General features: G+C 41.3%; 1 protein-coding gene across 1 annotated transcript in view; it reads left to right on the top strand.

The window, feature by feature from the left end:
• WSCD2 (WSC domain containing 2) overlaps positions 1-10,965 on the top strand; it is a 233,971-nt gene extending 223,006 nt beyond the window's left edge. The window contains exon 10 of the mRNA XM_069963971.1: positions 7,960-10,965. Within this exon, the coding sequence (XP_069820072.1) occupies positions 7,960-8,312 (353 nt within the window). The 3' untranslated portion in view covers positions 8,313-10,965. The remainder of the gene's footprint in view (positions 1-7,959) is intronic.
• Positions 10,966-25,939: the final 14,974 nt, after the last annotated feature.

The raw sequence follows: 25,939 nt of genomic DNA, 5'->3' as shown, positions 1-25,939 counted from the left end.
AAAGCGTCCTTGTACCATATGTTTGCTATACTACAATAAAGAAGCATAATTTACTTGGTGAGTGCCGGGCTCTTCCTAATATCTTTATAAATAGGGCAGGTAAGGGTGGCGAAACCAGTCACCAACCAATGCCTGCATGTACAGGTCTAAGTGCTTAGAGTCAATGTACCACTAAGTATGTCACTTTGTGTTTTTTTAAAGAACAGACGGGCACCGGTGATTCTAATGGAGCCGCGTCACAGAAGGAAGGGGGTTTTGTCACACTTGGGGCCGGCGGGCGCCTCCAGTGCTTCATGCCATGACAGTGCTCGGGATTAGACTGGGACTGGCATCCCCGCAGTGGTGCCAGTCTGTTCATGCTGGGCCAGTGCTCGGGAATAGACCGGGAATAGACTTAGTGATGGACCTAGTGGTACATTCTTTTTAAGTGCTTGGCGTGTTTGTGTGTGTGTGGGGGGGGGAACCTAATGAGCCTGCTTGAAAAGATGAATTTTGAGGGCAGGTTTGAAGCTTTGGGTATTGGAGGTAAGCTCAGGTAAAGTTCTGAAGATGGGGGTGAGAGGTGCGGATTAAGGAGAATCTTCGGCGAAAGTATTGACTGGCAAAGGGGGAGGCATTGGTATAGTGGCTGGCACAGGGAGGGGGTGTCGGTATAGTGGCTGGCACAGGGGGGAGGCATCGGTATAGTGGCTGGCACAGGGGGGGCGTCGGTATAATGGCTGGCACAGGGGGGAGCGTCGGTATAATGGCTGGCACAGGGGGGAGGCATCGGTATAGTGGCTGGCACAGGGGGGGGCGTCGGTATAATGGCTGGCACAGGGGGGAGGCATCAGTATAGTGACTGGCACAGGGGGGAGGCATCGGTATAGTGGCTGGCACAGGGGGGAGGCATCGGTATAGTGGCTGGCGCAGGGGGAGTCATCGGTATAGTGACTGGCACAGGGGGGAGGCATCGGTATAGTGACTGGCACAGGGGGGAGGCATCGGTATAGTGACTGGCACAGGGAGGGGGCATCGGTATAGTGACTGGTGCAGGAGGAGGCATCGGTATAGTGACTGGTGCAGGGGGAGGCATCGGTATAGTGACTGGCACAGGGAGGAGGCCTCGGTATAGTGACATGCACAGGGAGGAGGCCTTGGTATAGCAGCTGGACGGGGAGATGAGCCTGGCTGGTGCATTAAGAATAGACTGGAGAGGGGAGAGTTTAGAGGAAGGAAGGCCGATTAGTAGGGAATTGCAGTAATCTAGACGGGAATGAATCAGAGAGACAATGAGATTTTTAGCTGATTCAACAGTAAGGAAGGGACAGATTTTAGAGATATTTTTTATAGATGCAGGTGACAAGAGCGTGAAAGAGATTTAATATGGGAAGTGACGGACATATCTAACATAAGCCAAAGGCAGCGGGCTTACTGTATACTGGTTATGGAGCTTACTGTATACTGGTTACGGAGCTTACTGTATACTGGTTATGGAGCTTACTGTATACTGGTTATCGAGCTTACTGTATACTGGTTATGGAGCTTACTGTATACTGGTTATGGAGCTTACTGTATACTGGTTATCGAGCTTACTGTATACTGGTTACGGAGCTTACTGTATACTGGTTACGGAGCTTACTATATACTGGTTATGAAGCTTACTGTATACTGGTTATCGAGCTTACTGTATATTGGTTACGGAGCTTACTGTATACTGGTTATGGAGCTTACTGTATACTGGTTACGGAGCTTACTGTATACTGGTTACGGAGCTTGCTGTTTAGGGGTTATGGTCGCACCACAGACAGAGATGGAGAGGTCAGGTGGAGGGCGGTTAGCAGAGGGAGGGAAGACAAGAAGCTCATTTTTAGCAAGATTGAGTTTAAGGAACAGAGAGGACATAGCGTTAGAGACGGCAGACAGACAGTTACTGGTGTTTTATAGGAGTGTGGGGCTGATATCACAGGAGGAGGTATATACCTTGCTGGGATGATATCACAGGAGGAGGTATATAGCTGGGGTGATATCACAGGAGGAGGTATATAGCAGGAGTGATATTACGGGAGGAGGTATACAGCAGGAGTGATATTACGGGAGGAGGTATACAGCAGGAGTGATATCACAGGAGGAGGTATACAGCAGGAGTGATATTACGGGAGGAGGTATACAGCAGGAGTGATATCACAGGAGGAGGTATACAGCAGGAGTGATATTACGGGAGGAGGTATACAGCAGGAGTGATATCACAGGAGGAGGTATACAGCAGGAGTGATATCACAGGAGGAGGTATATAGCAGGAGTGATATTACGGGAGGAGGTATACAGCAGGAGTGATATTACGGGAGGAGGTATACAGCAGGAGTGATATTACGGGAGGAGGTATACAGCAGGAGTGATATCACAGGAGGAGGTATATAGCTGGGCTGATATCACGGGAGGAGGTATACAGCTGGGTATCATCAGCACAGAGATGGTACTAAAAACCAAACTTGCTGATGATTTGTCCAATAGGTAAAGTGTAAAGAGAGAAAAGAAGACCCCAAACTGATCCCCGAGGAACCCAAACTGTAAGGCTCCGTTCACACGTTCGCACGGGCACGCCTCCTCTCTCTGCACTGAAGAATGGACATAGACTACCTGTATGTCACGGAGGCTGGCAGGATTCCGCGGCGGAGAAGTTCACCAGTTTTACTCTGTGTGAACGGGGCCTAAGGGGAAGAGAAGATGAGGTGGAGCCAGCAAATGATTCACTAAAGGAGCGGTCAGAGAGGGAGGAGGAAAACTACGAAAGAGCAGAGTTCTTGAGACTAGTCATATGTAAACATGTTCGTATGTTTGTATGTTCGTATAAACATGACGCTAATTCTTCGTGTTCGCCGATCACAAACAATTTGTTCGATGATCGGAATGGTTATTGATCATTTTTGAATATATTCGAACATGCCAACGTTTATCTCGCCATGTACGCAACTGTGTAATTTATGCTTTGCACCTGATATTCATTATGCATGTGCGTAGACGAAACGTGCACTTTTACTGTACTTTAGTTTTTTTTGTTCGTGAATGTTCGTCAAACACGAACAGAACACGGTCATTTTTCTTAATGTTCGTGTTCAGGATCCAAATCGAACATCGGGAACGTTTGATAGAGTGGAGCATAGTGAGGAGAAGCCGGTGGTCTACAGGGTCAAAAGATGCAGAGATATCCAAGAGAATCAGCAGAGAGCGGTCGCCTTTAGATGTGGTGGGGAGGAGATCATTAGAGACTTCAGTAACGGCAGTTTCTATAGAATGGAGAGGACGGAAACCAGATTGAAGGAGGTCGGGGATAGTGGGTTAGGCGGGAATGGACCAGAGTTTACAGATAAGACACAGGTCGATAGATGGATGTACAGGAGGGGTCTAAAGACGGTTTCCTTTTCAGTAATGGGGTGACGACTGAATGTTTGAAAGTTGAGGCAAAGATCCTAGAAGAACGGGAGAGGTTAAAGATTTGAGTTAAGTAAGTAGTGAAAGCAGGAGAGAGACGGGACAATGATTCTTTGTATTTCTTAACAAAAGATTGGAGTGAAACAGTCAAATACAGTAATGAGAAGATCTGATCATATGGTTATGGACAGCATATCCACCATGTATTATGTCTTACAGAATTCAGCCACAGCTATGTTTATCACTTGTATGCGGCCATAGTTCGGAGTAATCTCGGTGCTTTGTCTGGCTGCACGCTACATCATTGCATTTGCTCATAAATATTTATACTTCTATTTACAATGATATTAAAATAAAATATTCTGGCGCTCAGGGTTAAATATTTTGCGGCACGGAGAAGCATCTTTACCCTGTCCCACCTAATAGCGCTAATAAATGAGCTGGCTTCAAGCTTCCATTTGGCTAAATCTTCCAATTGACTTATTCTCCACAGAGAACAGAAGCATTAATCAGGCATTTCACAAATTACAGACGCTGACTCACATTGTCTGCTGCTAATGTCCTCCAACTTTTTTCGGATACAAAAGCCTTTAGTTCTAGTATTGAGTTTCACAGCTCTTTGAGTTTTTGATGTCAGTCTATTTTTATGCACAATACAGCTTGACTGGTGAAGGTGAGCAAAGGTCCAAAAATGACATCGGGGGTATTACCTAAAAAATTACCAAGACCATAACCCACTAAATGCTAAATAATAATAATAACAATAATAATAATAATAATAATAATGAGTTAATGTAGTGATAAATTTCCCTTTTTAAAAAAATAAATAAATCATAGTTTCTTATAAATTCCTTACAATGTTCCGGTATAAGAAATATTTTCTAAAAAAAATTATGCCTAAAAGATGTTACAGTAGATTTATAGGCCTCTACCTGCCCTGTTGTGTCGTAGCCTTATTTGTTAAGTTCATTCTCATATCTCTCTGGGGTTAACTCCTTCTGTTTGCATGGGGCTCCCCCCACACTACGGTTAGATTGTAAGTCTCGATTGGCACAAGGACCAATGTGATAATCTTTATACCACACTGCAGAATAAGTCAACACTACATATATATAATAAATTATTTCTAATAGCTAGCAGGAGACGGTAGGCAGAGTATGGCTATGTTCACACAAAGTTGATTGACTTTAATGCAATGCATTGAAGTCAGTGGAATGACGGCCTCCAAGAGTACACAGTATATAAAATACAGGACGTTGTCTGCACGGACATCAATATAATGATCATGTTAATTATTTTCAGACATCTATTGCAAACAGCGGACGTTATTTTTTAGTTAATCACGCACAGTTTTTCTTTTTTTCACCGTCCTTTCATCATTTTTACTATTAAATTTAATGGACTTTTAAAGACAGAGGGCCTAGAATAATGGACCAACAGCCGTCACTGCACTGACAGACGGCCAGAGAGCTAAATGACGTCCGTCATTTTGGACTCAAAATGTCAGGCATCATTTTTAAACTGAGCTGCAAAAAACTTTGCATTACTGCATTATGATTGCTGTCAATGGAATGATGGTCAATAGAGATGAGCGAACCGGGTTTGGGTTTGAGTCCATCCGAACCCGAATGTTCGGCATTTGATTAGCTGGGGCTGCTGAACTTGGATAAAGCTCTAAGGTTGTCTGGAAAACATGGATACAGCCAATGACTATATCCATGGTTTTCCCATAGCCTTAGGGCTTTATCCAACTTCAGCAGCCACCGCTAATCACATGCCAAAAATTCGGGTTCGGATTGACTCCAGCATGCTCCAGGTTCGCTCATCTCTAATGGTCACCCAATGCCCACAGAGTGTTATTCTTGGACTTCTCTTTCAGACAACGGACATTATTTTTAAGCTTTCACCGTCTTTACTTTTAAATTCAATGGACTTTTCAATTAAAGAAAGAGCAATCAGTCCACCTGAGCTAGAATAATGGACCGACAGCCGTCACTGCACTGATACTGAAACATGATACGGATGTTATTAAATAATCAAAACAACGGCGGTTGTTTTAAGTATCAAACAATGGCAAGAAAAAAAGATCATGTGAACATAGCCCATAACTGAAAGTTCCACATATTATTTGTCCGTACATATAAATTGTACAATAACAACCAGTCCTTGTATTTTATTTCACCAAACACAACGATAATAGGCAAATAAACTATAAGATGATGAGTTCCTGTGGGGAATCCAAGCTACAAATATTCTTCATTTCAGGTAACTAGTGTCTAGGACTGTACACACACCTACAAAACCCAAATATTTTAAAATATAAACTGTACCATAAGCAAGAAAAGATTCTTGTCCCAGAGTCCCTAGAGTTCTATTTTATAGGTCAACAAGTTGGTTACTGTATAAATAATGTGAAGACATATCTACAATGTGTGTATATATTACTGTGAGAAAGCATTGCCAAGGTTTCTGACCTGGAAACAGAATGTGATATTAGACAATGGTACCCAAGGACTGTAGACACATATAACCTATGGGAAAAAGTTACTGCTCCTTTAGGGTATGTTCACACACAGTACTTTGGTCAGTAGTGGATAGAAAACACAGAAAGGCTATGTTCACACACTGTTAAAATTGAGTGGATGGCCCTCATTTACCGGCAATTTTTTTTTTAAACAACAGACATTATTTGCCATTCAATGGCGTCCATTTCACCAATGTATGAACATAGCCTTTCTGTGTTTTCAATCCACTCCTGAGCAAAAATACACTATATGAACATAGCCTAAATGTGGGTCCAATATTACCTTTAACCCCTTAGCGACCCATGACGTATCTGATACGTCATGGTGCCGTGGGGGGTGTTCAGAGCGGGGTCCCGCCGGGACCACGCTCTGAACGGCGCTGATCCCAGCTGACATGTGCAGCCCGGGAGCGCCTCTATTAGCCGGCGCGGGTCCCGTTGCCGCGCCGGCTAATTAAGCCTCTAAGTGCAGCTGTCAAACCTGTCAGACCTCACATCCCTGGTGTCTAGTGGGACGGATCGCATCGCGGGGGGGGAGATCCATTCTTCTGCCCGTGCCGGGCCTCAGCGTCGGAATGACGCTGATCCCTGCTCGGCAATAGATTGCTATGGCTTGCAGCAGGCCAAAGCAATCTATGACCGATCTCGTCGATCTTTGCTGTGTATATACACAGCATTGATCTCTATGAGAGATCATTGCTGTTTATTTACAAGTCCCCCAGGGAGGCTTCTAGTTACAGTAAAAATAAAAGTAAAAATGTTTTTTTATTAATAAAAAAATCCCCTCCCCTATTAAAAGTCCAAATCACCCCCCTTTTCCCATTTTATAAATATAAATAAATAAATAAACAAATAAACAAACATGTTTGGTATCGCCGAATTGCCGTAATTGCCCGAACTATTAATTAATCACATTCCTGATCTCGCACGGTAAACGGCGTAAGCACCAAAAAATTCTAAAGTGCAAAATTGCGCATTTTTGGTCACATCAAATCCAGAAAAAATGTAATAAAAAGTGATCAAAAAGTCGCATATGCGCAATCAAGGTACCGATAGAAAGAACGCATCATGGCGCAAAAAATGACACCTCAAACAGCCCCATAGACCAAAGGATAAAAGCGTTATAAGCCTGGGAATGGAGCGATTTTAAGGAACATATATCTGTTAATAATGGTTTGAATTTTTTACAAGCCATCAAATAAAATAAAAGTTATACATGTTACATATCGTTGTAATCGTAACGACTTGAGGAACATCTATAACAAGTCAGTTTTACCATAGGGCGAACGGCATAAATGTAAAACTCACCGAAATCAAAACAAATTCCTTTTTTTTTTCAATTTGACAGCGCCAATGATTTTTTTTCCGGTTTCGCAGCATATGTTATGGAAAAATAATGCCTGTCATTGCAAAGTACAATTGGTTTGGCAAAAATTAGGGCTCATTTACGTCTCTAGGTGAAAAAAAGCAAGCGCTATGGACTTTTAAACATAAAGTGGAAAAAGCAAAAGTGCAAAAACGAAATATTGGCTTTGACCTTAAGGGGTTAATAACAAATTACTGCTAGCAAGTGGATATCAGTATTAAATAGTTATTCCCTAGATTTTAGTTCCCTAAGGATATGTTCCCGTTATGGGATCATAATGGGGATAGGTGGCCGTCTCTTAGTATTGACAGGTGCAAATAATGGTTATGATCATTGATGGCCGCCTTCCTCCACTATGATCCTGCCCTTGTTTATAGTCTGTAGGCAAAACACATTGCATATGTAGAAATAAAACTATATCGAACATACCTCTGGGCCTTGGAATCTTGAGCCGAATGCCGCTCCCGAAAAAAACCTGCAAAATTCAAACTTGTATGTTCCTGTACTGGGAACAACGTCTTAGGGCCAATCCAATTTTGAGCTGATAACAACATTGTTTTGGTCCTCCTGTATTATTCTCGTTTCTATCGTCTAATTATGTAAACTCTTTCTATACCAGCAATTTCTCATATGAATTTTATTTTTCTTCTCTTTTCAGAGTGGCCTGAATTTGTAAGCAACTATGCACCGTGGTGGGCGACACATACACTAGACTGGCTAAAGTACGGGAAAAATGTGCTGGTTGTACATTTTGAAGATCTTAAGCAAGATTTATTCATTCAACTCAAGAGAATGATCAATCTTCTGGGACTCCCGGTCTTGGCAGACCGACTCCTGTGCGTTGAAGGCCAAAAGGATGGAAACTTCAAGCGTTCTGGTCTCAGAAAGTTGGAGTACGACCCTTACTCTGAAGACATGAGGAAAATGATTAGCAATTACATTAGGACAGTAGACGCAGCCCTGAAGCTGAGGAATCTCAGCGGCGTTCCGGCAGACTACTATCCAAGATGATGACGCTGGTCAGTCGAGAATATCTCTGGGGAAATGGTTCCCAGCTGATGGCAACTTCCACCCAGTGGGTGGCCTGAAGACTTTCTGCTGCTAATAACTATTAAAGATTCTTTTGTGCATGAAACAAACAGTGCTTCAAACATTTGGCAAGAAGGTTAGACGTGTCTGATTATTCTATATTTAGTTATTTCCATCTCAATGCAGATTTCCTGCACGAATTTAAGTACATGCTGATTAATACAATTGGAATTTCCAACATATACAACTATACAGTCAGCAAAGATTTTTTTTTTCCAGTTATCTGGCAATTTCTGCTGTTATTAAGAACAGCTTGAGCGCTCCGTTGTCATAGAGAATAATGATTGCACAGTTGAGCTAAAAAAAATATGTCATGATTTATTAGTGCCTATGAATCACAGCCCATGCACAACAGTATGCATGAGTAAGGGTGTGAAAGTCTATAGCGTGGTCTTGCCGAATATACCAGTGTGTGCTCGAGCCTGAACATCACCCCTAACTAGCTCTTTATATGCTTTGTGTTTACGAGCTTAGATTAGAGACTGGTTTGCGTGGCTACCGAAATAAAACCTGTCCCGAATATGACACACTGCAAAAATCTACAGCTTTTAGGTGAACACAATGACGTACCCTAGATGAAGATGAGCCGCGACTCTTCCGCTCTTTTAAATGGACCTGATCGCTCTCAATCTGTAGATCTGCTTGATATTCTCCTGAACTAACAATCCTGGATCATAGATTTCTTAAACTCTGAGTTGTATTTTTATTCTTACTGCAAACGTATTAATAAATTGATCTCTCGGTGCTATTGTACTACATAGTACGGCGCGGTCACCTAACGCCCAGTTGTTACGTTCAAGGGGAGTTTTAAAGCCAAGTTGTCAAACATTCATATATTTTCAGGAAGAATATCTACCAGTTGTAACAATCGCCCATATTCTGTGTTTCCTCATAGAAATGTATAAATAAATCAGTAATTTGGTTTTGGAACTCCCCTTGTATGTTGCAACTGGGTGTTAGCTGACAGCATCATAATATGTATGTAGGGACTATTTGAATAGCAGCATTGTGTGGTCAATTTATGTACAGTATACATTTACAGGAGAAACAATAGAGGAATAATACAACCCAGAGGGGAAAAAAGGTCAGATCCTTAAAGGGAAACTATTAGCAGTTTAGAGGAATCAGGCTATTTTGGTGCCCCCGGAGAACCAATCTACCTCCCATAGAGCACCAGTCTGGACGGCCGCTCCGTTGACATTCATTAGGAGGGGCGGGATAGAAGAGGGCAGATCGGTGCTCTGGGGGAGGTAGTTCCACCCCCAATGTTTCAAAACACCCGATTAGCCTTTGGACATATCTACTAAATACATGGAAACGGAGCTGAGGATGAAGGTAAGAGACTTATCATCCCCAGACCCCCGTGCACAAAAGGGGCATATCAGCAGGTAATATTCATCTTACCTGCTAATAGTTTCCCTTTAAATCACATGTGATGGAAAATTCCCCAGTTTCGTGGCCCAGTTACTATAGTTCACTTTTCTGGCGATAGCTTTATAAACAATGTCACTTTCAATTGAGGGTTCAAATGGTTTTATAGGATTTAAAAACTGATGAATTACTTCAAATGAATCCTTAACATTGATGTCATGTGCTATGCAGTTGATCTTACTTTTATGCTAATGTGACATCCAGAGTCATGACACCAAATAAGTGCAATGTCCAATAAACGTCCACAGTGGATGGAACGTTACCGGCATGGAAAGCATTTAGGGTCGTGTTTCAAGTCTAGAGATGCATAAGTTTAAAAGCAGTGAACAAAACACAATTAGAAAGGCTTGTACATTACAGACTTTACTATTTCGCAATTTCAAGACAAAATGTATAGATTTTTATGTTTAAAGAAGAAGTCAGAAAATCACGTTGAAATTATTCCCTAAATAATAATATGGTCCTGATATTTGTCCAAATATTTCCAGATCATTGTTTAACCCCCTCCGGCCGCTGCACAGTAAATTAACATTGCTGCAGCCTATGCCTGATGCTGCAGCGACGTTAATTTACGATCAAGGATAACACAGGCGCAGAAGCTGCGCCTGTGTCATCCGCGGCAGGTCAGTGATAGCCGGGGACCCGCCGCAACTCTCAGCACCGGAGCCGCGCTCCAAAGCTGAGAGTTACCCCTATAGATAGTCAGGCGCCAGGCCATTGCCCTCTCTCTCTCCTGCCGCTGTCACAAGATTCTAACAGCGACAGGGGACAGAGGAGAGGCGGCCGACATAGGGACATCATTTTTTGGGATCATTATGATCCCATAAGCTGATGTCCAAAAATGACCTGGGTATTGATGCATCAATGACCCCAGGTTGTGAAAAGGGTTAACTCTGCTAGGCCCAGCCAGTGGAGGACCCATCGGGGGACATTTATTAATGTCCCTGCAGCACCAATGGTTCGCAGATTTATGTAGAGGCGCACTGCCCCTATATAAATGCCAGGTGCACCCCTGTGCGCACGGAGGGGAAAAATGTTACATTCGGCGGACCCAGAGTCCACGCCCCCCCATTGATGATTTAGTAAGTATGGCATTTTAGCTTTCCTTTTTAAGGCTATGTTCCCACATAGTATTTTTGCTCAGTATTTTACAACCAAAACCAGGAGTGGATTGAAAACACAGAAAGGCTATGTGCACACACTGTTGAAATTGAGTGGATGGCCGTCATTTAATGGCAACAACGGCTGTTGTTTTGAGATAACGGCCATCATTTACCATTAAATGGCGGCCAACCACTCAATTTTAGCAGTGTGTGAACATTTCTGTGTTTTCAATCCACTGCTGGTTTTGGTTGTAAAATACTGAGAAAAAATACTGTGTGGGAACATAGCCTAATAAAGCATTTGAAGGTGAAGGAAGAGAAAAGGGCAACAGGGTATTTCTCTTTCTTCAATAGTAAAAAAAAAATAAAAATCAGTTTTTCCCCCTCTTGTACAGTTCTGCACTTTACCGCAAAGTAAATGTGATTTATTTTTATAATATTCTCTCTCCTGCATTTAAGAATTTCAGAGGTAACGATCATTTTCTTGGTGCAGTATCCAGAATTTTGCATTTAAGCTTGTTTTATCCTGAGCCAATAAGAATTATCGAATAATCTTAAAATGAAAAACATTTCTTAACAGTTATCACCAACAATAGGATTTAAAAAAGATAAAGGTAGAAGACAAGCTGGCAGCCAAAACATATCTCTTCTCCCTCCTGAGTGCTGCTGCCCAAGGCTTGCCTAAGCTTCCCACTATACGCTGCCTTCCCTCCAGATCCAATTAACTTCGGAAAGTTTTACTTCTCTGCGGGAAAGGAAAACCCAGTCGTGCTGTCGAGATCTAAATTAGAAGTTCTAAAAATCCCAGACTTCTCTTCTTTTTAGAGATTTTACATGTAATTTGGTCTTGTTACAAGCCGGAGCGGTAATGAAATACCTTCTCTTAGTGTTGCTTCAAATAAACAGATGAAAAATAAAAACTGCACTGTGGTGAATAGAATGTATTTTTAGAACACGTTATAAAGGAAAATATTTAAAAAGAATTTTATTTTAAAATGTTGAATATGTGTAAATCTAGACTCTTGGAAAGTTTGTCTCTTTATTTTGGATTAAAAGTTTATAGACACAAAGAGCATTACCCGAATTGATTGAGGGTTGTTTGGCGTATTGGAAATTTAAAGTCCTCACCAATTGTTGGCACTTCTCACTGCAGAAGTCAGGCTCCATAGGCTTCAAATTGGACTGAATTTGGCCGCACTCTTCTCGAGACTCTATCTGGTGACTGGTGGGGGTCTGAACACCCAGATCTGAATGAGCAAAACTTTTGACATATCTGTGTGACATATATTGTGTATAAAGTCCAAGAACTTCTTATATTCCCATATTTTGAGCCTTGGGAATCATAGTTTGCTTAAATGCACAGTGTCTAAGGATAAAAGAAGGTATTCACATACACAGCCAAACCTCTAGGGAAACAGTAAGGGCCCTATTGCATGGAGCAATAATCTGCCAAATCAGGCCCATTCAGTCAATTATCGATCCATGTAATAGAGGCAATGATCATCGGCTGATCGTGTCTTTTAATCTGGACTTAAAATCCTTATCCAGCAAGCATGCATCACTACATGTACTAGCAATGCGTGGCCAATGCTTAACAATTGAATAAACTGTTATTTATTACCTCTCATAGGCCCCTGTTCACACTGAGCAAGAACGTCGGACGTTCTTGCTCAGTGTGAACGGGCCAAAGCCCCTGGTCTTCCCCTGCCCTCTGCTTTCACTCCCGGCGGTCCCAGACAGTGACTGGCTGAGTGGCCTGTCCGCTCAGAGACTGTTCTGAAGCTACAGCAGCGGCATCAGGATTAAAAGCAGAGGGCAGGAGAAGACTAGGAGTGTGGAGAGGTGATGTATAACAGTTTAGGGCAAGAGCTGCACAGACATCGCTAACGATATATATATATATATATATATATATATATATATATATATATATATATACATACACACAGCCCTTGCTAAATGATCATCGAGCCATGTTATAGGCTAAATAAATGAGCTGTGATCTCTTGTAGATCGGTACTCGTTTACATTATTGGTCGGGCCGCCATTGGCCCGTCTTATAATACCCAAAGTAAATCAGTTCTTGACCTTTTGTTCACAGAAAATATCTACAAGGACTCATCTAGGATCCTTTCACCTGCAGATAATATAAATAGTAAGTGAACGAATGGGGGCTTTCTGGGCGCAATACAATATGCAACACAAGGTGGGCGACACAATTTTTCCAGAATCCCAAGAAACCCGTCGTTCTTGTCCAAAAACTTTGCAAGTGGGCGTGATGTGGGTGTGTCCTGGGTGTGTCCCTTAAAACCTGCCACAGCCAACAGATTTATTAAGCAAACCATCATTTTTTTTAAACGGGTTTCCATTCTAAAAAACAACTACTTCTTGTGTTGCGGAATGGGCAGGATGCAGAGTATTCCACTTTTAAATTCATTGAACTGGGTCTAATGTTTTAGATGTTTGTGAGCATAATAAATGATATTGTAAAAGCTCATAGTGATGCATAGTATGAGAGATGCAGCTGGTGGGCGGAGTTTTCTGCTTCTCATGAATATCCAGGACTACTGAGCTCATGCACATAATGGAGAGGACTACTTATTGTCCATGTTATTCAGGAGGAGATCTCTGGATCAGCTGCACAGAACAATGTAAATGATCCATCATCCTGCTCAGCTTCTCTGTCACTAGTTTATGCCACCCTGAGGTAGGACATCAGAAACCTACTGACAGAGTCTAGTTAAGGAGGCCTTAAAGTGCATTTAAGTAACAGGACAGTGCTGTTATGTTTGGAAAACTTTTGCACTTGTAAGCAAACTATTTTATAACAATATCATAATATACTAAAACATATATATTTTTTCCTATCAGCTATTTTTTTAAAAGGATTTAAAGTTCTTCTTAAAAGAATATGATGAAGTTAGATGGAATTCACTAGTCTTGACATTTATGAAATGGCACTCAGATTATTCAAGAAGGAACGAGTCCCCCTTAAATCTATTCTGGTCTGTGTAAAATCCTAATCAGCTCCTGGCATCAGAATAGGTAGGATATCTAGCTTTGCGGCAGACAGTGGGGAGCTCTCCCTGGTTCTGAAATTAAGCTGGTGCTGATTCTTCTAAAGAACTTAGATAATAACTATTAACTAATTTACTACCACAAGCAGTGGTCTTTGGGCAGTATTCCAGTACATACTGAAATATTCATTACAACAGCAAAAAAAAAAAAAAGAAAAATTCTGTAACATCCAATTGGTCCTATAATAATGCTATTCCGTCATCTCATTCTTATAGAGCTAAATCACTCTGATATGAGAATCTACATTATACAGAGTTGGGGGGATTTGCTAAAACAAACATCTAGAAATCTGTCATCATCTGCCCTTGGAAAAAGGATGGTAAATAAGATATTATGCATTTTTACACTTTTTGGCTATGTTCACACAATGTAAAAGTAAGGCCGTTGTTGCCGCTGTACTTTGTACGGGTGAACTCACCGCATGTTCTTTTATGGGGTCCCAGCTGGAGCGTATACACATAGTATACACTCCGGCCGGGATCCCTCGTGGCGCTGCAAAGAGCTGACATGTCAGTTTTCTGCGGCCGCAATTCACTGAATTGCGGCCGTAGAAACCCAAGTCAGTTTACACAATGAAGCAAGCGCGCTATGAGGGTTCTGATGCGGGTACGCACTGATGCGCCCGCATGAGAACACTGCGGCCGGAAAAATCATCCGGCTGGTTCTGCAGTACCGGCCAGGATGATCTTTGCAGAGACCGGAGGGGTCACGGAACGGCCGGTCTCTTACGCCATGTGAACATGGCCTTTGGAGGGAATTTAAGCTTGTGTGTAATAGGTTACATATGTACAGTACAATGCTCATTGCACCAGGTCTTTGATCACCTCAATGCGACTGAATCTCAGGAGGATGGAAGTAATGAGATGTTGTTGACCCATACAAAATGACCCATATTGTTCAATATAAATTCAGAATGAATGGCAGATATCACAGAATTGTAAAGATTAATGGCCCAAATAGCATGTAAAACAGTAACACCTGGCAACCAATCACAGCTCTGCTTTAATTTTTACCGGATCTGAGAGCTGAGCTGTGATTGGTTGTATTGGCAGTTTAGACCCATTTCTAGACCCTTTGATTAATCGGATCCATTATTTTAGAAAATATATATATTAACCCCTTCATACAATAATACTACAAAGATCAACAATCATCAAGCCGTTTTTTTTTTTCCTACTGAAATATGAGTAATAGAATATACTGCGGCCATGTTTTATATATGATGATCTTGGTGGCACAACTAAAGTATAAAAAAAAATCTTCTCTGTAGTTTATTGAATGTTATTTTGTGGAAGATCATATGACGACTCTATCATTAAAAATTATATTTTCTGTGTAAGAATACAAAGATTACAATGCGGCCATCTCTCTATTAGATTGATTGCAAAACTTGTTATTACAAAGCACTTTAATAAGAGAAGCTACTTCATATACTGAATAATTTTCAGCGCTATCCAGGTAAGGAAAAAGTTAATTGGTAAACTTGTGTGTGTTAGGAATAAAAGGATAAAGGTTCTTCTAATGCTACTTCATGTAAAACTACTGACTTTCAAATTCATTAAATACTGTAGGCTGAAAAAGGCTAAACTTACAAAATAATGTAGAGAAAATCCCGGCACTCACCAATAATTTCCTTTCATTTATTCAGTACAGATGCATTAATAGTTACAGTTTCATCAGGCAGGCCTCCATCGCCTATAGTTACATCACCTTTATTGCCGAAAGCTGATGAAGCCCAGGCCTGATGAAACTGTAACTATTGCTGCATCTGCACTGAATAAATAAAGGAAATTATTGGTGAGTGCCGAGATATTTTCTACATATTGCTGGTTTCCTCACCACGAGCACCACCGACACGCAGAGTGCCATCCTTCTCCTTCTACTACATAAATTACACTGAATTCATAATGACAGAACGTTACATGGCTCCCATGTTGGTAGTTTTACCATCTTATGTTATTATAGGTGATACACCAGATAAGAACTGATAAGAACTTGAGGTGAGCAACAGGACATGATTTTTTTTTTTTTTCAGTTTGGACTCTTTGAGGGGGTTATCTAAATCACAAACAATCTCTTCAAACACCATATTTCCCAAGTAGTAAGGTCTTTTATTTAAAAAAGTTACAGAGATCTTCATAGCACATTCAGAGCTTGAATTATGATATTGATTCATTTCCGCCTGATCAGGCCTTGGCTACAGCCGATGCAATCAACAAAAAGCTGCAAATTCTCCAGACGTAGAAGCTAAAGCCATAAATTGCAAACAGCCTATTTTATATAGTGATTTCTTCTCGGCTTTTAAAGCTTGATGTGAAGAGTACATGCAACTAGAATAGACAGTATATTCACACAAAACAGAGAAAAGGCGAAAAAGAGTCAAGCACGATTAGTAGAAAATGGTCTATTTTTCTAAGGTCTTACAAATATGAGAGAGGGACGGGCAACAAGGAGGACGTTTCATTATGATCGTTGTTATAATTTTTATAGCTTTCAATTCTGTACTTAGAATGGAGCACTAAAATGTTTATGGGAGCAGGTTAAAGTATTTTTTTTTTTTAAGGAACACTGGAGATGCTTGTTGGATATTTATTTTTGTGTTTTCTAAACAATGTTATTTTTTTTTCTTTCCAATTCTATTGTTCAAAAGTCAAAATAAAGTTGAAGTAAACCTGGACGACTGTGTGCTTCGTTTGACACAATGAGATTATATTTCCAATATAAAAATTGTGCCCTAAATTAACACGTAATAATGCTGTTCTTTACTTGCCTTGTCAAAAGTCATCAGCATATTGGTGGTCACATGGGGGTTCCTTTATAGCATTATGTTGTTCACCCTCAGCTCTCACTGTTTCGGCATGCACACAGGCTTAGTGTGAGTGTTAAACAATCTGTATATATGTGTATATGTCCAAAAACAAAGAGGATAGCGGGTTAGGCATGAAGCAGTCGTCATGTGAGTACATTATGCAACCACTTGAATGTTATACTGTAGGCTCACTTGTGCCGTTACCCCCTCTGGACATTACTGCTTGAACTTCCCAGTAACAGGAGAATTATGAAGTATGAAGTAGCAATAACTACTTAATTAAGCACAAAATATGGGAACACTAAACCCATGGGAGGACACTTATCAGGACTGCCGTACACCAGTCCTAAATAAAGCCCTGCCCCCTTTACCCTGACCGGATTCACTAAGAGGTGCCCGCCACAGCAGGTGTACGCCATGGAAAAGGCGGATCCTTTTTTGTGGTGTATGCTGGGGCACAAGACAAATCGCCCCCAGTGTCATGTGGCTGCTTACCTTTGGTTGCAACTATCCAAGTTTAAAGGGGTTATCCAGCGTTACAAAAACATGGCCACTTTCCCCTACTGTTGTCTACAGTTTGGGTGGGGTCTTGAAATTCAGTTCCATGGAAGTAAATGGAGCTTAATTAATTGCAAACCGCACCTGAACTGGAGACAACAGTAGGGGGGAAAGTGGCCATGTTTTTGTAGCGCTGGATGACCCCTTTAAGTTGTCCCTCCACATGGCAATAGCTGCTTCTCTCTGGACCTGTGCATGCTGCTGTTCTCCTTTCTCCACCAAACTTCTGCTACCAATCCTCGGACCAGCGTTTCCTTGAATGTACGTCCTCCCTGATTAATGAGATTCTGTTGACCCTGTGATCTTCTAAGACATACCTTACAATGGCTGACCCAACTTTTACAGATCTTTGGTATCTGTCCTCACTTATGGCTCCTTACCTGAGCTGAATGTACTTTGGCTGTCCCAAGCCTCTGCCTGTTACCTGTGTTGATCGAACTCTACTTGTCCAGACCTCGAAACTTATACCTGTCCTAACAGTACTATACTTGGATGCATCAGCTGTCGCTTATCAAATGGGGGTGTATGGGGGTAACAACCTAGCAATATCCTTCTAAGAAGTGTAGACAGGCAGGGATTGAAGGGTAAATACCAAGAGACCACTAAACGCTAATTCGAAACCCTACACCAAACCTGAAGCAAGCCAACAAATGGTATACTACTGCTAGGTAGACCTCCAGTTAAACATCTCCACTTTGATTTAAAGGGCGAATTTTTAAAGGGCAAATGTGAAGGGGTGTATTCTTCACAAGATGTTAAAAAAAAATTAATATATATTTTTTATTTTATTTAACAATAATCTGCTTCTTACACCCAGAAATTCATCATAGGATTGCTATGAGTATATTTTCATGTCTAAATGCTTATTGGACATTTTCTATTTTTCCAAAAATAACAAAAAACATATAAGTGGATTTTCTTTACGTTGACCCTTCAAAGGTCATTGGGATGTTAATCAACCTACTGCATTCAGCCCGTGTTTCCCATTTTATATATCAGCTAAGAAAATCTTGAGTCATTTTTATTAAACCGTCATGGCCATAAGGGACGTGCAGAACACTATAGAGCAATGTGCTGCGGGTCCCCCGGCTCTGCTAGGATTAACCTCTTTGTTATTAGAGATGCCACCGACTTTAAACGACTTCAAACACTCCGATTTTTATTATTCTTTTGTTGAGACATTTAACCTTCAGTAAAACTGTAGGTTACATAAGGTGCGGAAAGGATTCCTATAAATAAACCAAAGCCGAGTCTTTCAACTTTCTACCTACTGTGCTGCAGAGAGAAAAGAGCTTGCAAGGAAATTAGGACAGAGTCTCTGCTTGTCAAATTATATGTTTATTGGGTAAAAACACATTTGGAAGAGATTTTTAAGAAACTAGAGCAACGGAAAATGGAAAGGTTGTTGACAGCAGCCGATTTACAGAAACAGCTGGGATTATTCCAGGTTTTTATGCTGTTAATCTCAGCAAGATGGAGCTTCAAAAATCTTTAAAATTCTGGAAAATATATAAGCATCATTATTAGAGCAATAATACATTTTATACAGCGTGTCTGTATCATGCTGCCATGAAAGAGGAGAGTGCACGCTAGGAGAGGAGCCATGGGAGAGCACTGAGAGGTTTATTGGGGCACAGAGGCCTGTATACTATATGGGGGGCCCAGAGGGGATCTTTACTATATGGGGGTCAGAGGAGGCCTGTATACTATATGGGGGGCACAGAGGGGATCTTTACTATATGGGGGCTCAGAGGAGGCCTGTGTGCTATATAAGGGGGGCCTATATATTATATGGGCATATGGGGACCCTAGAGGTGAGCGAATCCTGAGCACACTCGGGTTTGTCCGAACACAAGCCTGCTGCATTTGGTTACCGGTTGGAGGCAGCCCGAAGGAGTCCTGGAAAACATAGATACAGTCTATGGCATGCTCATCATTCGCTTATCCCTAGGGGACACATAGGGACCCCGTGGTACAAAAGAAGTCTATATGCTATATTGGGTCACAGAGGGAGCCTATAGTATATACGACATACAACACCAAGTCAATGTAATGATAGATTATTGAAAACCCCTTTAATTTATCCTATCATGGTGCCGCGGGGAAATTGAAAACCAATGCTGGAATCCCACACAGCGGTTATTGTACCAAAAACAGAAATAGATTCAAATGGAATGGAAAATATAAAGGGAGGACTTGTACTTCTCTTCTCTGTTGGATCCCCTTCTGGTTTTGGCACAAAAACTGCAATGGCATTTTTCCAAAAAAAAAGGCCCACGATTAGCCAATGTACAAGAAAACATTAAAGGGTAACTATAATTTCTGGACCACGGCCGGAAGTGGGTGGTCGTGTGAAGACTTCAATGGGGTACGGAACTCCCGGAATCATTGTTGACGCTTACGATGCAGTCTACAGAAATTCTGGGAATTTCACTCTTGGTCCTTGCTAAGAGAACCCTTGATTTTCTGATCTCGGCTTTTGTACCTCTGACCTCTCTATTTACATCCTGCCTTAATACCACGTTGCCAGTCTGGTTGGACCTCAGCCCATACAACTACCCATTGTTGTTTTGCACCTTGGTCACAGGCCCAGTTACTCGTAGCACCTAGCGCTGTCTAAGGCCAGTAGGAAGGGCTGTCTGGGGACAGCTGGCAGGAGCAAGTTCAGGACTCACTGTCTGTGTCCTCCCCGTCCCTTCTCCGGCTGAACTCCACCTCTTAAAGTGACAGAACTTAAATTCTGTTGCACAATTTTATATTGCGTAAATCCAGTGGCAATGCAACATTTGAAATGATCAATGTTGAGTGCTGAAGAATATATGTCATGTCTGTGGTTGTGGCCCATGCTACGGGCCACCGCCGCACCAGCTCTCCCTGCTATCCTCTGCAGGCAGGCACCAGACCCTAACGTGTAGAGGGTCTGCGCCGCCATCTCTTCGGCCCTGCATGACGGCTCACCTGTTCCAGGGTCCTACTCTCTCCTTTGCCGCAAACATGCGAGCCCCTGGGGCATGCACACCAGCTAAGTTAAATTTAAAGGAGCAGTACACTTCTTATTGGTCCCTGCTTCCTGACTCTCAGTTATAAATGTATGCACTTGCCTGCTCGCCCCCCCTTTGAGCCTCTGCATGCTTCCATAGTGTGGGCTTCCACCATCTCTGCCCATGACCCCTGCTGTCTGGGATGGTCACCCTGGTTCCACCTGTAAGTCCTGCTGCCTTCCTGCACACTTGTCTCTAGCTGCACATCGCCCACCGCCACTAGCAAGCCAAGCCAGGGGTAGCGACCTGGGCATCACCTGCAGCAGCAAGTTCGACACACCTTGCGGTGGGCAATGGTGAAGACCAGCGGCCCCTTAGACTCCGCTCCCTGGCACAGCTTTGTCAGCACTAGCATTAGTAGAGTGGATCCTCGACTCCTGCCGTTACAATATATTGGTCGAAAATACATAAAATAATGTAAATAATAGAAACTTTATATAATAACCTAAAGTTTTTTGTCCTACAGATATCCCTAAATTACAACAATTTGTATTACCATTCTCTGTGTTACTCTGTAATCCCTTAATCGTAGATCATCATTTCACAGCAATGAAGAAAAAAACTGCTTAGTAAATATGGGCTGCTTCCTACCCAGGGTGGATAATGGGCACGTTCGCCACAATGCGCACGTGGAATTCTTTCGCTTTTTTTTCACAGCTCTCAAGGGAATGGGCCATATGCTTAAATGCTGGATCCATCTGTCACATTTGCAGCACAGAAGAGATCCCTTCTGATTATGTATTTTACAGGCTGGTAATTTCCACTACCTGCTGAACGCTGTAGTATTACAGGCAGATACTTTAGCGGTGCAATTTATGTGTGCAAGTGTTAATTGATTGTGCTCAGAAAAAGTACACCGCCAAATTAAGGTCAATTACATTTTCCACTCTGGTGGTTCGGACTGTGGACGGCATTTTGATTGCTGTTCCTGCTTCCTAAAACATGTATAACATTTATAAAACATGAATCCATAGCAATCAGCTGTATACCGCCATAGCGCCATGCATGTCAGCATCCACGTTACTTAGTAAATCAGCAGGAGAGAATGGCACGTTTCATTTTTGATTCTTTACACGGTAGATTTTTTTTTTTTACTTTCTCCTCTTCTTTTAGTAATGTATTGCACTGACATCTGACATGTGACTCATTTACAGCCCATTATCTTTGTCATTGTGCGTTAACTTCATCGTCTGTTTTGTTGACGCTGCTAATTGAATAAATACCGTCTCATTATCTGTCGAGTGTCACACTCGGTGATATTGTTGATACCAGATGGAATCAATGTCTGCTTTGTATGACATTGTGTCTGTTAATGCGCTTGCTTTTTTTACACTGATGTTTTTGTAAGATTCCTGATCACCGTTCTGATTGGAATGATTGATAGGTATGTTCTATAATTATCATTTTCTGGCACACTGTTGCTTCCTTTCTAGCCAGAATCCTGCTCCACACTGACGGGGGGCAATACCCCGGGTCGGCTGTCTGTGGATGGATGCCCGGCTTTGGTTTTCTCTTGTTATGTCACAATACTCCAAACAGAGTTAGATTTTGACGTCAAAGAAGCCACCCTGGTATTTCCCTATTTGTATTCCAATACTCACAACTGATGGGGCATAAGGGGCTACGTATCAGGGTGGTTTGGTGATCTCCCCCCTCAGCAACAGGAATATTCATATTTTTTTAAGGGGGAATATATCAATAGAGACTCTTGACTGAATACTCAACTGGATTTTCTACTGGTCTCCTTGAGTTCAGTGATTGTTTTGTTTTGCACCAAGAATGAACAGGGCTTTGGCAGATCGCCATGTTAGTGGTGGATGACAGTTCCCATAATCCTTGGCCCTCTTTCCCCCACTACTTTATTCCACTGGCTGCTGGGAAGGAAGTCTTTGCCCTCCTGGCCACTTGATATTGAGCCTCTGGGGGCGGGCAGCGCTCCTAATGGTGCTCTAGACCGAGGATTACACTGCTTACAGCACGAAAACGTCATCGAGGAGGAAGGTAAGAGACATATATACTGTCCTCCTCAGCGCCCCATGCAAAATAAGGGGATATAAGCAGGTTAGAGGAGTCTAACCTGCTGATAGTTCCCCTTAAAGCAAATATATGATCAGATCTAGCAAAAAGATAACACTGTAAAACCACAACAACAGGGGGGAAAAAATTCCAGTGGCACTATATTAATGAAAAATAATATTCATTATGCTGGACAACCCACAAATTTCAGGTAAATCCTTTTTTTTTCCAAAATGGCTGTTAGCGAACCGGGTTCGGGTTCGAGTCGATCCGAACCCAAACGTTCGGTATTTGATTAGCGGGGGCTGCTGAACTTGGATAAAGCTCTAAGGTTGTCTGGAAAACATGGATACAGCCAATGACTATATCCATGATTTCCCCATAGCCTTAGGGCTTTATCCAAGTTCAGCAGCCACCGCTAATCACATGCCGAAAGTTTGGGTTCGGATCGACTCCAGCATGCTCCAGGTTCGCTCATCTCTATTACTAACATGTCTAATACTAACATCTAATCACTAAATATACCGTGATATCATAGACCCCACAGATAATGTAGCTTATTTATGTCGGCCATTTACAGAGCGCTATTCTACAACAATATGAAGTTCGAGGTGGTCCTACAGTGCTTCAAGGACCACACAGTGGCACACAGCCTGTAAGAGAATAATGTAAGTTTGTACACAGTGGTAAGTGGAAGGCTATGTTCCCACAAGTTTTTTTTTGTCCGTTTATAATTTATTTAAATGACGTCCTTTATTTCTCTGTTTTTTCGCCAGTCAGTGCAGTGACGGCTGTTGCTCCATTATTCTAGGTCAGGTGGATTGATCACCTTTTCTCTTTAATTGAAAAGTCCATTGAATTTAACAGTAAAAACAGTAAAAAGAGAGACTGTGTGTGACCAACTAAAAAGTTACGTCCGCTGTTTGACGTCCGAAAATAATTGTCATGATCATTATTTTGACATCTATGCAGACAACGGCCATTATTTAATAAACTGTGTGCATTGGACGTCATTCCATTAACTCCAACGCATTCCATTGAGGTCAATTAAAATATGGTAATAACGGATGTCTTTTTAAAAAACCCTTTAACTGTGGGGTTTAATGGGAAAACTTCTTTAAAGGGGTATTCCATTCAAACATAACGTTTGATATGTTGCTGCCCATAATGAGACTAACCATTCCTTCCACACTTGTTATTATCTATTCAGTCTCCTTCCCCCAGTTCTCAGCTGCTGTTTTCTGCTGAAGACACAAAAATCTGTGTGAGCTTTTTTCTCTGTCTCCCCCTCCTCCCCCCTCCCTTCTGTGACGGCTGATGTAAACAAGTCCCTGACTGTTTTTTCTGCATCATTGTACTGCAGATTCATTGTAATGCTGGGAGGGTTATTCCGAGGTCAAGCTTTTAAGAAACTGACTGTGATTAATCCTACCAGCATTACAAAGAAGCAAAGTTACTTTTTTTCTTAATTCTAAGCACTGAGATAAAAAATTATATATATATATATATATATATATATATATATATATATAAAACTTTATACAAGGTTTGTGAGCATTGGCCTTTTACACCAGGTAAATAAGTGTCAGTAGAAAAACCTGTAAGATTTGAACTTATTTAAAATATTAACAATAAATCACAAAATATATTGTACCTTTTGCTATAAACCAAATCCATCTGTGCTGATTCTGCATGGCGTAGATCCACATTGATTAGTAATTCATTTTTTATGGCCTCATTGCTTCACAGCTCATAATTTAGTAGATTACCTTGGGAGCGAGGCTGACTTCTATACATGGACTGTATTCACACAGACACCGGGTTTATTCACTTTCCCAAGACGTGAAACGCTGTGTCAGAGGTCCATATCTACCATAGCTACCAGATATCCTCATCATCTCTTCTCTCACATTTCACTCTTTATGGGATTTATTCTGATCGTTATATATGGAACCAGAATGGATTTTTTCTTCTCTTACATGCGGGGAAAATTGGCAACAACATCAAAGGCATGATCCATACATATCACTGTTAATGGAATAACTGTCATTTTATGAATAATATTAAAAAAATAAGCAAAACATCAAATATTGAACATGATACTGCCGCAGGCAAGTACAATAGCAGGGCTGACTTATAGTGATGAGGAAGAAGTGATCTCGTACAGTCGGTTATAATGTTTAGGAAGCAGCTATCTTGTACAGTTGGTTATAATAGTCAGGAAGCAGCTATATTGTACAGTTGGTTATAATAGTTAGGAAGCAGCTATCTTGTACAGTTGGTTATTATAGTTAGTAAGCAGCTATCTTGTACAGTTGGTTATAATAGTTAGGAAGCAGCTATCTTGTACAGTTGGTTATAATAGTCAGGAAGCAGCTATCTTGTACAGTTGGTTATAATAGTCAGGAAGCAGCTATCTTGTACAGTTGGTTATAATAGTCAGGAAGCAGCTATCTTGTACAGTTGGTTATAATAGTCAGGAAGCAGCTATCTTGTACAGTTGGTTATAATAGTCAGGAAGCAGCTATCTTGTACAGTTGGTTATAATAGTTAGGAAGCAGCTATCTTGTACAGTTGGTTATAATAGTCAGGAAGCAGCTATCTTGTACAGTTGGTTATATAGTTAGGAAGCAGCTATCTTGTACAGTTGGTTACTATAGTTAGGAAGCAGCTATCTTGTACAGCTGGTTATAATAGTCAGGAAGCAGCTATCTTGTACAGTTGGTTATAATAGTCAGGAAGCAGCTATCTTGTACAGTTGGTTATATAGTTAGGAAGCAGCTATCTTGTACAGTTGGTTACTATAGTTAGGAAGCAGCTATCTTGTACAGCTGGTTATAATAGTCAGGAAGCAGCTATCTTGTACAGTTGGTTATAATAGTTAGGAAGCAGCTATCTTGTACAGTTGGTTATAATAGTCAGGAAGCAGCTATCTTGTACAGTTGGTTATAATAGTTAGGAAGCAGCTATCTTGTACAGTTGGTTATAATAGTCAGGAAGCAGCTATCTTGTACAGTTGGTTATTATAGTTAGTAAGCAGCTATCTTGTACAGTTGGATATATAGTTAGGAAGCAGCTATCTTGTACAGTTGGATATATAGTTAGGAAGCAGCTATCTTGTACAGTTGGTTATAATAGTTAGGAAGCAGCTATCTTGTACAGTTGGTTATAATAGTAAGGAAGCAGCTATCTCGTACAGTTGGGTATAATATTTATCCTTTCACACTATTTTTCCTATTTCCTATTTTTATTTTTTGAAATATTTTTCTAAATAATTTCCTAATAAGGAGTCAGTGAATAAAGCCATAAAGTTACGGAGACTATTGGGTAGGTGAGTGCCGTGTATGTGTTAGTATAAATGGCCGGCATACATAATTACTATTCTACATACATATCTCACACGGAGACACTCTCCACTCCGGAAAATGCAGTATTTCAGATTGTTACACACATCTTTTGGACGTGTCTTCAAATGACCTTGCCTACCGGAGATTTGTTTGGAGAGACCGAAAG

This window comes from Dendropsophus ebraccatus, chromosome 3 (assembly GCF_027789765.1).
Source record: "Dendropsophus ebraccatus isolate aDenEbr1 chromosome 3, aDenEbr1.pat, whole genome shotgun sequence".
In the NCBI taxonomy this organism is placed as follows: Eukaryota; Metazoa; Chordata; class Amphibia; order Anura; family Hylidae; genus Dendropsophus; species Dendropsophus ebraccatus.
Note: the sequence above shows the minus strand (reverse complement) of the source record. Positions and strands in the feature narration are given on the sequence as shown.